A 15,156-nucleotide genomic window follows, 5' to 3' on the forward strand; every position below is an offset into this window, starting at 1 on the left:
TGTTGCTACCTGGTTTAGAAGACAGGATAGGTAATGAATTGACTTGGACTACACTTAGTGTTCTTCACAATCAGGTTACAGTCCCCCGGGTCTGCCCCCCTCCCCCCAACATATATCAACTTTGGGAAACAGACAAGTGACTTATGAAAGAAAAAAAGAGAAAAGCGATCTTTTCAGATTCAGGCAAATAATACCATCAATGTGTTTAGACTAGAGATTTTATTTTAGAAAGATAAAGGATGGAGGCGCAATAATATTTGGCATTTTTAATTTAGGTTTGTTTTATTTAAGTTTAATGTTAATTTCATGCTGTGTTTCAGTAAGAACAATACAGATTCTGTATCTGTGGCTCCAGTCAGATATCCAGTAGTACAAATTAGCTTCAAGTTACACATACTGAACAAAAGAGGTTGAGCGAGCGAAGGGTGGGGGGGCAGGAGAGAAGGAAGGAGAAGAAACAAAGAATTGAACACGCATGCAGGCTTTTCCATACCACCTTCAATGCTAACCTGCTTCAGAGGGAGAGTAAAGTAGGCAAGAATGAGCAGCCACGGATTGTTGAACTGTTACCAGCACCATGCTTTTCAGCAACATTTCAGCAGAGTTTGAAACACTTTTTACAGAAAAACCTTTACAATAAACTCCCCAAATGACCTTTAACACCTCAAGCTAATACCCAATTAATTTTAAACATTGGTATAAAATTCAATTTAAACAATTAGAAAAAGGAAAATTGATACCACATATGCCTCTACAGTGTGATTAAACCTCTCTTAGATGCTTGCATCACATAGAAGCCTAATGGCTTTCAAATGTAATTTCCATTTCTAATGGTGATCTTGCCACATCTGGCAGGAGACAATACAGTAATGCTGAAAAAGCCTCTATGCAGTCCTGTTAGTGTCTTAAAGAACCTAAAAGCTGGGACCAGCAAAATCCACAGAAATTCACTCTTGCCTTTAAGAACTTTTGAAAACTGTTTTTTAAAAAAAAAAACCAACAGGGCAGGAACCTAAATTCTGAGACCAAATGTAAAAGTCAGATTTGGTGGTTCTCAGTGACAATGGGGGAATTTCAGGGGGGTGGAGGATTGGGGGGTGGGAGGGGATGGGAAGGAGTGGGGTGGTCAGAGATGGTTTCTCTTGTTGGCTTTTATGTCTCACTGGTTTTCATCTTCCACATCCTGCAGCGCTTCTTTATTCTGCTCTTCACCTGCAAGGAAGAATGACAGTGAATTACTTCACACTGACTCATTTAGGCTGTCATGGTCTTAAACAAAGGTATCTATCATTCCTGATATTTGCTTCAATTGGTATTCAACACAGACAAGCAAAGGACTTCTACCATCCTGAGATACCTAAGCCAAGAGGTGCTGCTGGATCAAGGTCCTACATGGTCAATAGTCACAATGATAAAAAAACAAAACAAAACAAAAAAACCTGTCGCATAGTAAACGTGATTGTTTTTATGCAAAATAAGCTCTTCAAGTAGACAGCCAATGTAACCATATTATTAAAATGATTTTCAAGCTTTCACGTGTACCTTGTGTCAAAATACTCTTTCTCAATAACCTCACCTCTTCAAGAAGCAGGGAGTATTTTACAATTTTCTGTAAAATCTAATTTACCCACAAGCTTCATATCAGAAATACTTCAATAAAGACAACTGAGCAATAAAATGCTCCAAAGGACTTCTAGAGTTTAAGAAGGAAGGTTCTCCTTTTGTGAATATTTTATATTTTGTATCTTGGCCAGTCACACCAAACCATAACCAGGTTTCTCACTCCAGAGTGAAACAGCATGCTCGAAGTAAACCAGACCACTGAGGTTATTAAAGAAGGGCATTTGGACCAGTTCTCTCATGCCATTTTTCTTTTCCCTTTGAACATGATTAGCCTAAGGAGTTTCATCTACACTGTGACATGCAACAGAAAGCCAGCCTATTCATTTGTCTATTAATAAGCATTAAATATGTCAGCCATAATAAAAAAGCATGCAGGCTTTCACTAAAAAATAAAACAGGTAAAAGTTGCATTCTTGTGTGCTTTAACAAATCACATATAATCCCTACATATTACTAGCTTGAATCAAAACTGAAAAATCAATGAACCAATCCAACAATCATAATATGACAGTTCATACAATCCATCCATTCATATATCTTAAGTTAATTAGAATGGACAAATAACACTAACTGCCTACAGACTTGAAGCATTTACCCTAAGTAATGCTTTTAAGCAGTCTTAAAGACTTTGATATGATAAACAATAAATGCTGTCATGGCAACAAGGGTTAAGTAAAGATTAGTTTTAGTCATTTTAAAATTTTCTTTGTGATAAAAATGTTTAACATTGATATGTGACTAAAAAAGTACTGGAGGTACACAAAGATTTTTGACTCAAAGAAAAAGACATGCAAAGAAAGACAAAAATAACCATTTACTGAGGAAGAAAATAATGGACCACCCAACTGTTCATTCCCCAAATAACAATAAATATATTCGAACTTAGGAAATCATAGAACATTCACTCTCATTTTTAACAGCAATACACTGCCCAAATATGGTTAACATACAATAGAGCACACTCTAATTCACTCATAAGCAAACATGAGAGTTGCCAAAAAGTTCCAAGTAACTCTGGCATAAAAATATTGTCAGGTAAATCACACCCAACCAGAGGTAGACCGGGGAGAGGGTTGGCGCAGATCATGAATATCTTAGAAGGTTTTGCATCCTGGAATGTAGAACAGGCAGTTTTGTAAGCGAAAGGATGATGATATGCAGGCATGATTAGTGAAGAACCAAAACTAAAAGCAGAGTTCACTGTGCCATGATAATGACTTACAAAGTAGTTTTTAGGAAAGGAAGAGTTGGATTTTCCTTTAGGAATCTATATTGCAAGGAGAAAGGGAGGGAGAACAATCACATGAAAGCAACATTACAAGAAAAATAAACCAAGAGAGCAGGACAAAGGAAAACATCAATGATTTAATAGAGTCAGATTTTGGTCTTTTTACTTTGTATAAAACTTCACTCTAAGAAATGTTTCTTTTACCTTTAAGAGGATATCCTCTTAAAAGGTATACAAGGGAAAAAAAAAAAGATTTTTCTTGGCTATGTATTTCTTTGTTTCTAGATTCTGGAGTGGGAGGAGCAGGCAGAGAGAACACACATTTCCTCTACACTTGTGTATGAAACAGTCCTCTGATCACAGGTTAAGACAAAAGGACTAAAATCACTTGATGAGAAAAAGCAGTGATCATTTTAAACAATTATGTTCCCACACACTCAGACCGGCATTAACATATTCTGCAGTTAAAAAAACATTAATAATGTATAAGTAAAAGCTTGTGAACCACATACATTTCTTCCTTTAGAAAACTTCAATTCAAATTGTTTCATGACACTATTTTTCCTAGTCAGTAAAGTAAAAATGAAGAAAACCATCTAAATAATCCTTAAACTAAACTCAAGTAACATCCTGGAAAACTTCCAATTCCATGACCGAAATTCTTCTATATTCAACATTGATTTTAAGTCACAAAACCAATTTAATAAAACATGTAATACTACACCTTTTAGCAAAACCCGCAAATAATTTCCTAGTACCCCCAACAATTTGTAAATTCAGACAGTTTAATTTTACTAAAATGTCAAGAGACTGATTGGATTTTCCAGTGTTAAACTGTTTCATAATTCCAAATATTTTATGACAAATTTCTTAAATGAAAATTAGTCTGTTTTTACAAAATTTAATCAACCATTCAACTTATAAAGTGATAAGGAATTGAAGCAACTAGATTAGATTTCACTAGATTAAAAAATACTTTTAGGATTAAAGAAATATGCTAAAATGTAATAAAACATCTTGGTACAAAAACATTCCCAACTATGAAAACGTTAAGTAAATTTAAAGAAAATATCCTATTTTAAAATGATTCATTTCATAAAATGACACTGAGAAAAGAAGTGCCTTTGGTTCTGTATAAAAATGGAGTAACACAAAGTCTATTTTAATTGTTGGTTATCAGTGAACAAAAACAGCACTAGAAAACCAACTTTATTTATATTTAATTTTGTAATCTAACAACTTAGTTATAAGAGCTGGCACCGACTGTCTAAAAAAATAAACATTCCAACCAGGTCATCTTCTTTGTTATTTTTACCCTCAAAAAAATGTCCCCGGGGCGGCCAGTTAGTTCAGGTGGTTACAACGCAGGCTCATAACACCAAAGTTGCTGGTTCAATCCCCACAGAGGCCACTGAGGTACACCCTCCACAACTAGATTGAAACAAGTACTTGACTTGGAGCTGATGGGTCCTGGAAAAACACACTGTCCCCCAATAAAATTTCTTTAAAAAAAAAAATGTCCCCAGAGGTCAGAAGGGTATAGCTTACTTATTAGGTCAATACCGCTTACCAAACTCTCCACATGCTTTCCTTTTATCCCCTCAAAACAGTCTTCTCTGAGCTGGGGTGACTGAAGAGTCCACAGCTACTTGGCCAATTCTTCTTAGCAGTTATTGTTATAGAATACAATAGGATTTTACAGCTAGAAGGAACCTTAAGTCATTAGTTTAGAGATGGTAAATTGGTTTTGAGTCCACAAACTGGTAGTGGTTGCCTGAAGTTCTGTGTTGAAAAGTAATCTGTGGTTCCATCTGGCTTTTTTGGAAAACTGTGCAAGTAGGTCACATATGCTAAATATCTCAAGTCAGTCCTAGTTACATATCTAAATACTTCGTAGAGCTAGCAAGCTTTAGAATCTGAGTCACCCAATTCTCACTTTAGCACCATAACCCAAGACAAGTCTAAAGCCTGACTCTATCCTTCTAGAGTAAGGGAACTGACAACATACATGGCCTTGATACCCATTTCCAGAGGCACCTTAAAAGTATAATGCTTCAAAACACAGTACAGTATGTTGGTTTGACCATCAGAGACTACAGCTAGCCTCAAGCAATGTAACATGCTACAATATGGGGAATACACCCTGAAAGGACTGCAGCTAAAACTGATAACAAACTTTTTGTTTTCACTCCCCACACCACCACCACTAACTGTAAAACTATCTCATAATGGTCATGTCACACTAGTTTGTCCTCCCCCTGCTCAATCATCTATTGTGTATGAACATGATTCTTTGGAAATGGGCAGAATAAAAATCTCCTTTAAAATAAAAAAATGTAGAAAATTTGGACTTTTACATTTAGAATAAACATTAAGCCCTCTACCCCATCATAAGATTAAGTTCTATAAACTACTCTAGTAATAGTTTTCAACTGTATTGAAAACTCTAAAAAGTAAAAACCGATTACACCAGACCTCTTAAATAGGACCTAAGGGTTGGACATTCCATTTGCTGTATAGAATACAGAGGAAAACTAATTCCTTTTATAGACAAAAGATTTCCAGAGAAGATGCTTCAAAATGTCTCCTAATACCATCTAGTTTTAAGCTAAGCATACCACTCAGCCAAAGCAGTGATCTTGACATTCAAATACAATTAACCTTAAATCCCTAAAATTGAATCCAAAGAAGATAAAAAATGAACTGCTTCCTCTCCCTTCATCTTTCAAAACAGTGTGAGAGATGAGATAGCTTAGCAAATATTAATTAGAGGCAAAACTTTTAAATCTTAAACAAAAAATCCCCTTTTCCAAACAGGTCTTTTACTTTATCATCTTATAGGCCAAAACAGAAGGCTGTACTTTTGCTATCATTTCCTGAAAAGGCACTAATTAAAATTTGATAGTTTGGAGGATAAGCTATGAGTCTAAGCTGTAGCCTGATGTAAAGAAATACCAAGCAATTTCTAAGAGTAAGAAGATCCAAAAAAAAAAAAAAGATCCAACAACTGAAAGACACACGTTTAACTCAGTTTCCTTACCATCACCCTGCATGTCTGAAGTCCATAGTGTCAGATTATCACGTAACAACTGCATGATAAGTGTAGAGTCCTTATAGCTTTCTTCACTCAGCGTATCCAGTTCTGCAATTGCATCATCAAAAGCTGCTTTTGCCAACCTACAAGTATTTACATAAATGTATTACAAAAATAAGCTAAACAAGTCCAGAAACAGAATTAGAAATGATATAAGTAAGATATCACTCTTTTATTCAATTATCCCAGTGTGTAATAGTGACACCAAGTACTTGGGTTTAGGCATTGAAATAAAGAAAAAGCTCATGTAACTGATGAAAATTAACTTTCTATTTAATTTTGTAATCTAGCAACTTTGGAGCTAGTGGAACTTTTAAAGCATCACTTCTTACTATTAACAAGCCTAATAGTAAATAGATTATTATATAGACCAAATTCCAAACTAAAGCACCAAAAAAATATATGCATAATAAAGGTATTTCAAAGTTCTAGTCATTAGCTCACTTATTTAATAGTTTTAACACAAAAAGAAAAAATTTTGAGAAGTATCTCAGTTTAATTCAACAGAACTGAATGTTAACGGAAGCAAAAAAGGAGCAATACAGAAAACAGAAATGTGATCATATAAGTCAGTTAACTATAATTTAAAAGAAATAAAATCCACATCTGTTGAGTACTGTGTGCCATCAAGTGATACTGGACACTGATGGGGAAACATAAAAGTACAGAGAGACATAATCTGAGTCCACAATAAACTTTAAACATCCAGAAACAGGGGACACATAAATAACTACTACGAAAGAATGAAGTGCTATTCCGGAGAAAGTGTTTCAGGGACACAGGAGGAGGAACAAAAGGGGAAGCCAAATTTGAACTAATTTAATGGGTAGGGAAAGAGCATAAATGGGGCCCTTCATGTTAAAGCAAAGGCATGGAGGTGACTCATTTAAAGCCATGTATGGGGCAGCTACACTGGAGAATGACAATAAAAGATTCAACCAATACTATAAACTGAACATTAAGCTATAGCTTCTTCAGTTAAGAAGTATCTATTTAGACAAACTCACCTAGCCATTTAGAATGTTTTTAGATAATATTGGTTTGCATTCAAATGAATCCATCTTACATCAGGAAAATCTCTCCTTTCATGGAATATCTGGTTCCTACATACTCTAGAATACTGAAGGTACAAAAAGGACAAATACAGATGGCCCTTGAACAACATGGGTTTGAATTGCATGGCTCCACCGATACACAACTTTTATTCAACGAATAGTATACAGGAAAAATTTTTGGAGATCTGCAACAATTTGAAAAAACTCACAAACCACATAGCCTAGAAATACCAAAAATATTAATAAAAAGGGTATCATGAATACATAAAATGTTTATGTTTTCATCATGATTTTCTTAACATTTTCTTTTCTCTATGTACTTTATTGTAAGAATACAGTATATATTACATGTAACAAAATATGTGTTAATGGACTGTTTATGTTATCATTAAGGCTTCCGGTCAGTCAAAAGCAGGCTATGAGCAATTAAGTTTTTGAGGAGCCAAAAGTTAATGTGGATTTCTGACTATGCAGGGGGAGGTCAGCGCCCCTAACCCACTTATTGTTCAAGGGTCAACTGTATATTACTCCAATTATATGAAGTACCTAAAACAGGCAAATTCAGAAACTACCAGAGGCTGGCGGGGAAGAGAATATGGAGTTACTGTTTCATGGTTATAATTTGTTTCAAGTGATGAAAAAGTTTAGGAAACAGTGGTGCCACTGAATTGTACATTTTAAAATAGTCAGAATGATAAATTTCATGTAACGTATATTTTACCATAATTTTTTAAAAGCTATGTACATAAAGATATTCCTTAAGGGCCGGCCGAGTGGCTCAGCTGGTTAAGAGTTCACTTGGGAGCACCAGCTGAGCAGCAGGTCTGCAGTTCGGATCCCACATTGAGGACCAGTGACGCTCGCCCTCTACAGCTAAGATGATGAACAACAGCTCGACCTGGAGCTGGGTGCTGCTGTGAGGCGACGGCGTAGGCTGCAGCAGGGCTGCCGTGAGCTACGGGAGTGGCTGGCAGCCAGCATGAGCAGCTGGTAGCTGGTGTGAGCGACCAGGAGCCGCTGTCAGTAGCCAACCAATGACCGGCGACTGATTGCCTCACCCGGGAAGAGCACAATGATCATACCAACATGGGCCAGTGAAGCAACGTCCTCCACAACTAGACTGAAGAACAAAACAGCAATTTGTCTACCTGTCTGTTCCCCTCCCCCCAATTCCCCAATAAAATCTGTAAAAAAAAAAAAAAGATATTCCTTAAGTTGGTATCTATATAAAAAGCTGGGGGAATAGTTTAATACATCAATGAGACAGAAAACTGTATTTAAATATAAAACACAAAATGGTCTGTATAAGAAGAGCATAACTGAATTAAAAATACATCTACAAAGACCGAAAGCTAATATACAAAAATGAAGATTTTATTATAATTCCTCTCATTCCTTTCTCCCACTCTCTTAACAAGTTAGAGATTCTTTGTAATCTACCAACAAATTTTTTCCCATCAACATAATTATCCTGCTATCCTAGTGAATTGAGGTAAGTCTGCCTTGAATTGAGATAGGTCTGTCTTGACATTATCCAAAGAGAGCCAAAAGAATTCTTTATTACACGTGGTCAAGCCTTCAAAGACAGTCCCAGGGAACAAGACAGAAAAACAACAGCTATTTTCCTTTGTCACTTTTTTCACTTTCACGGTGAGAGCTTTTGTTCTTCCATGACTTACCTGCAGGCACGGTCAGGGGAATTAAGGATTTCATAGTAGAATACGGAGAAATTGAGAGCAAGACCTAAACGAATGGGGTGCGTGGGTGGAAGTTCTGTCATTGCAATATCACTAGCAGCTTTGTAAGCCACTAAGCTGTTCTCCGCAGCCTCCTTCCTGTCATTTCCTGTGGCAAATTCAGCCAGATACCTGTGGTAGTCCCCTTTCCTAAAACAAAAGAAAACAAAACAGAACAACAACAGAATTAAGAATAAGGCTTTTTAAATGAAAAAGAAACTTAAAATTTTTCTATGTAAAAAAGATTTAACAATCAACAGGTATACTTTAATATTTTAAAAAGTCTCTTTCAGGAATGACTGACTCATCTGTTTCGTTTTCCTCCTTAGAGATTTCATATTGCCAAACATAAGCCAAATCTTAAGAGAAATTAATGAAAAAACAAACAAAAAAAAACCAACAAATTTATCACTTCGTAGACTAAAATTGAATACTGAAATGGTTCCAAAAAATGTCACAAGTTTGCTAATCATAAAATAAAAAACTTCCATATAAAAACGTTAAATAAGATTAAACTAGGTAATGCATTACTGTTGCTAGGGAGGAGCCCCACACAGGCAAATGAATATAAATAGGTAAAGCAAAACTTAGTACATTTTTACACTAACAGTGTGACCATCTAAATGCAATATTACTACTTAATTAGCAGATAATTTGCAAATGAGTATTCAAAAATTCGAGAATCACTCTTCCCACATATAACTATCCTTCCAACATTAAACAACTATTATTAAAGCTGAAAACCTACATAGAAAAAATGATGATACTAAGAGGGCCAACATTTAATCTGACATTTTCCCTTCTAATATAGAACCTACATTTTATAATAGAAAACCTTGGACTCGCCAGTGTTAGCTGCTGGAATGAGGTGTTTGTCCAGTACATCCAGAATGTCACAACAGATTAACTTTAATTCAGTCTCAACCTGAAAAAAAAAGGTCAAAAATTGTTTACATCTAAGAAATTATATAAATTATCACACATTCTACCTCTTTTTTTGTTTTCTAAAGATTTTATTGGGGAGTCAGGGAAGAGGAACAGACAAGTTGCTGTCCTTTTGTTCTTCAGTCTAGTTGTGGAGGACGTCGCTTCACTGGCCCATGTTGGTATTATCATTGTGCTCTTCCCGGGTGAGGCAGATCGGTCGCCGGCCACTGGATGGTTGTTCACAGCAGCTCACAAAAGCGCACGCCAGATGCCGGCCAGCCCCACTGCAGCCTATGCCATCGCAGGCAACTCACAGCAGCCCAGCTCCAGGTCAAGCTGTTGTTCACCATCTTAGCTGTAGAGGGCGCAGCATCACTGGCCCTCAGGTGGGATCCGAACCAGGGCCGTGCTGCTCAGAGCTGGCATCCCAAGTCAACTCTTAACCAACGCGTCACTCGGCCCCTACCTCTTGTTTTGATGAAGAGTCATATTAAACAGAATATACATTCCTCTTCAAAACCACTTAACCCCCTCCTCTTAGTACAAAAAGCACAGAAGTTATCTCCAGGTTAGAGAAATTATCTTCTTTCTCATGCAATTAGTTAAGTGCTTTTTAAAAAAAAAATGAACTCATAGCTCAGGTACAGAAGAGAACACTGATTTACTTATTAAGTGCTGCACACTTATACTAACTTTTTAAATGAGGTAATAACTGTTGTCTCCATTTACATGGGAAAACAAAGATTACAATATTTGCCCAAAGTTCACCAACTTAAAGAACTTAGAGAGACCGAGCTAGGATTTTAATCAAGGCAGTTTGCATGCCTACCGTCAGTTTACAAGGGATGGAATAAAAATTCATACCAGGGCCAGCCGAGTGGCTCAGTTGGTTAAGAGTTGGCTTGGGAGAGCGAGCTCTGAGCAGCAAGGCCGCCGGTTCAGTTCCCACATGGGCCAGTGACGCTGCACCCTCTACAGATAAGATGGTGAACAGCTCAACCTGGAGCTGGGCTGCCTTGAGTGGCCGGCGACAGCGTAGGCTACAGTGGGGCTGCCGTTAGCTACCGTAAGTGGTCGGTAGCTGGAATGAGTTGCCATGAGCAGCCGTCCAATGGCCAGCGGCCGATTGACTCAGCCGGGAAGAACACCATGATCATAATACCAACATGGGCCAGTGAAGCAACGTCCTCCACAACTCGTCTGAAGAGCCAAAGGACAGCAACTTGTCTGTTCCCCTCCCCCAATTCCCCAATAAAATCTTTAAAAAAAGAAAAATTCAAACCAATGCAATTTGCTTGCCTCTAGTGTTCACATTCCTAACCACTGCTATACTCAATAGTCAATCACTTTAGTGGTAGAGATCTATAGCCAGTTGTGGCACCAGAACTCTGCATAACAAATAAATATTGTCTCTCATCTCAATTCATTTATCATGCTAGAAAAGCACACCACCCCACACACACATACATATACGAGGCCTGATAATTAAGTTCGCAAACTCGTTGCAACAATGTTGCTAGCCTTTTTTGATATCAGAGGGATTATTCATTATGAATTTGTACCAAGTTTACTATTTGGAACTGCTGAAAAGGCTGCGTGTAAGTTAAGACGACTGAAACTTTTAGCCAACAATTCATGGCTCTTGCATCATGACAATGCACCAGCTCACACAGCACTGTCTGTGAGGGAGTTTTCAGCCAGTAAAAAAATAAATGTATTGGAACACCCTCCCTACTCACCTGATCTGGCCCCCAATAACTCCCCCCCGCCCCCCGGACCCGTCCGGTCGCCGTTTTCAATCTATTGGGTCGTCGGGGAAGTCATGACACATTTTGCATTGAAATACATAGAAAAATACGTCATGACTTTCCCGACGACCCAATAGTTGGGGGGTGAGGGGAAGCACAGCCCACCATCTCATGTGGGAGTCAAACCAGCAACCTTGTTGTGAAGAACACATGTTCTAACCATCTGAGCCATCCGGCTGCCCCAACGGCAGGCAGCTCAGCTCAAGGTGCCATGTTCAATCTAGTTGCGGAGGGCATAGCTCACTGGCCCATGTAGGAATCGAAGTGGCAACCCTGTTGCTCAGAGCTCACTCTCTAACCAACTGAACCACTCGGCTGCCCCTCAACGATTTCTTTCTATACCTGAAGATAAAGGAAATACTGAAAGGAAGACATTTTGATGACATTCAGGACATCAAGGGTAATATGACGATAGCTCTAATAGCCATTCCAGAAAAAGAGTTCAAAAATTGCTTTGAAGGGTGGACTAGGTGCTGGCGTCAATGCATAGCTTCCCAAGGGGAGTACTTTGAAGGTGACCCTATTAATATTCAGCAATGAGGTATGTAGTACTTTTTCTAGGATGAGTTTGCGAACTTAATTGTCTAACCTTGTATCTTGCTCTCCCATTTTCTATTAACTCACTGACATTGCTGAACCTTTCCGAGTTCTTCTCATGCTCTCTGTAACCTCCTTTCCTTTGTAAATAATTCCCCTACTCTCTTCCTATAATCTCATCCTGACCCTAAGTAAAACTAGCTCTTTCTTAAACTATGTCCCCTATGGCTTTTAAAGTAGAGACTGCTCTAGGAGAAGGAAGATTCCTGAATTCTCTTAGATACTCACTGACTCGGTATGACTGCTCTCCTATTACTCTAAACCCCTCCTCCTCAGAAGTTCATCCTTTAGGTTCTAATTTCTCAATTTTTGTCATCAACAGAATCTGTAGGCCCTGCATCCACATTCACTGAGTATCTACAGCCTACCTCTCCAATTCTTGGTATCACACCAAGGAATTATCACCCATGTTTCTTTCAACACATTTCCTTGATCTCAACTCCATGACCTTCACTTGTCAATACCCCTAACTGTGGCTGCTTTATCCCAGAAGTTTTAAATTCTAATATTTCACTGCTGGACTATAACTTCCCTTTTTAGTTCTTTTATTGCTGCTATGCCTACTTAGGGACACATTAAGACCTCCAGTCTCTTGAATATTTCACCTTCTCCTAATTTATCAGTGACGCTTTACTTCTCACTTCCTTTCCTAATTAGCCCAAATCCTAGCACACAAGACTTCTTTTTCTTCCCTTTCAACTTTCTCAGTTCCTCACCCCCCTTGAGAGACCAAGCTTGTCTGACAATCCATATTCTTTGTCCCAACATATTTGAGGGTAATGGTCACAGTGAGACCAGCTCACTGGCCTTCTATGTGAGTTAATCAGGTTTGTTAATCATTCAGGTATGTTAAGCACTCAGAACCTCCGTTTTCCCATCTACAAATTGGAATAATAACTACCCTTTACAGTGGGTCATTTCAAGATTAAATAAATACAATATCGTGCACAATTATGTATACTATCTCCCAGCAGAGCTGGAGATAGTGAAATGTGGTTTCCCTTCCCCTCCCCTTGATTAACTCCCTCCCCATGCTCCTTTGTGCCTGCTTCTGCAATTTTCCTCACTGTACTCTGTGTTTATATGCCTATCTCTTCCACTAAGATGTTTCTCCACAGCAGCACAATTGACATTTGGGGCTAGATAATTCAGGGCTGCCCTATGCATATAACGATGTTTAGCAACATCCCTATCTCTACCCACTAGATGCCAGTAGCACCCCCCAAGTTGCAACAACCAAAAATGTCTCTAGACATTGCCAAATGTCCTCTGAGGCGCAAAACCACCCTCTGGTTGAGAACCACTACACTACATCAATGGCTAGCAAATATTTTTGATCAAAATCCACAATAAGAAAAATATTACATAAATGTATATAAATATATTCTGTTGTAAGAGGGAAATATTTATTAAATTGCCCTGAGTGGTAACTTCAAGTCACTCTATGAAGTGTTTTGCAGTTACAACAATAAAAACAAAGATTAAATTAGTTCTTTACTTGTGTGGCGCTCAAAATTGAACACCACCCTTTGCAGCTTCCAGGGAAAAATGTTCTTCACCTCTGTCCTGAAATACTGTATTGCCTATAACCCCTAATCCAGGTAAGTAAAAGATGCAAGTCCATTAAAATATAAAATGTATATTACATGTGTATACAACAAGTGTATACTACACTGTGATCTCCAATATCCAACACTTAAGGCACCTTTTTCTTTAAAGATGTCTAGGAGATGACAATCTCACCATTTGCCGATATTCCCGAATCATTTTTAGTTTGTCCTCTCCTCCCTTGTTTTCTTCTTTCTGTTCAATGCTGCTGATTATTCTCCAGGAAGCTCTTCTAGCTCCAATCACATTTTTATATGCAACAGATAGGAGGTTTCTTTCTTCAACCGTCAACTCCACATCCATCCCTGCTACTTTCTTCATTGATTCCACCATTTCTATACGAGAAAAGTAAAATAAGACCTTAAAAACTAAGTTTCGTTAACACATCCCTTCTCAGTAGGTCTTTTCTGTCAAGTTAATATAAAATTAAAAAATTACATTTTTAACGAAAATACAATAAAAACAAATGCGAGTAAAAAACTAAAAACATATAAAAGAAAGTAAACTAAGAGCCCAGAACAAGGGTACCTGGACTATACGTTGTATGGAATCAACAACAACTTCAAACAGTACGTAGCAGAATGCAGTCTAGTTTGGTGGCCTCTCTCCTATTAAATAAGGCAACTAGGAATACACACGTATCCACTTCCCAGTAAAAATAACAGCTGACAGTTTGAGACAAAGATTAAAAATTCACAGGCTCTAAAATGTATTTTCTTACAAATAAATTATTTCCAAATACAAATAAATTATATTTCCCAAATAAGAGTTATGGGAGGAAGGGGAATTCATTCACATAGCAAACATATACTGAGTGTTTGGTTAGTCACAAACACAAATCAAGCTTATCTTTGGATGTTCCCATCCTTTAGAAGAGCACTGCCCACCTCCTATGAACTCATTCATCCACAAAACTTGTCATGGTTCCTATTTGTTACCACTAGGTGGCAAGCAAGTAAAGAGGCCCAGATAATCCTTAAGAGATCCCAAGTATAGGAAAAAATAGGTAATACAATGCACAGTGAATGCAAAGGAAGAACCAGTTCATTAAACACTAACTGAATAAATGTATTAATGAAAACTATGCTTTTAAAGAAAACTAAATGCCATATTACCATGTGGCTCTCCAACTTCACTGACTCAGAATTTTAGCGATGAGGCCCAAGGATCTGCATTTTAACATGCACCCTTAGCATACGTTAACACTCTAAACATAAGCATATCTTCAAGTATGATGCAGACGGTGACTTTATGAAACACTGCTTAATGGTATGTTAAATTATGTGTAATCCCAGGGAAATATCTGTATCAAAAATTTATCCTTTCAGGAATATGAGTTAGTAAAAATATTAAGATGTAATGTCTTTGGAAAGCAGTTCACTGGTTTCTTATATAACCCAACACCCTAAGACTCAGCAATCCCACTCCTAGGTATTACCCAGTAAAAATAAAAATACATCAAAAAATAAAATTTTTTTTT

The 15,156-nt window shown here is 37.5% G+C and overlaps 1 protein-coding gene across 2 annotated transcripts in view; it reads right to left on the reverse strand.

Moving 5' to 3' along the window:
- Positions 1-200: 200 nt before the first annotated feature.
- YWHAE (tyrosine 3-monooxygenase/tryptophan 5-monooxygenase activation protein epsilon) overlaps positions 201-15,156 on the reverse strand; it is a 53,443-nt gene continuing 38,487 nt past the window's right edge. Inside the window, exons 2-7 of one of the 2 annotated variants that reach the window (XM_019650505.1) lie at positions 13,812-14,011; positions 9,555-9,661; positions 8,680-8,886; positions 5,892-6,028; positions 2,846-2,890; positions 201-1,212 (exon numbers count right to left, since the gene is read on the reverse strand). In XM_019650505.1, coding sequence (XP_019506050.1) covers positions 2,883-2,890; positions 5,892-6,028; positions 8,680-8,886; positions 9,555-9,661; positions 13,812-14,011 — 659 coding nt within the window. In that variant the 3' untranslated portion in view covers positions 201-1,212; positions 2,846-2,882. The remainder of the gene's footprint in view (positions 1,213-2,845; positions 2,891-5,891; positions 6,029-8,679; positions 8,887-9,554; positions 9,662-13,811; positions 14,012-15,156) is intronic. The other variant, XM_019650504.1, reaches the window with a different exon arrangement.

Source organism: Hipposideros armiger, unplaced genomic scaffold (genome assembly GCF_001890085.2).
Source record: "Hipposideros armiger isolate ML-2016 unplaced genomic scaffold, ASM189008v1 scaffold_141, whole genome shotgun sequence".
NCBI lineage: Eukaryota > Metazoa > Chordata > Mammalia > Chiroptera > Hipposideridae > Hipposideros > Hipposideros armiger.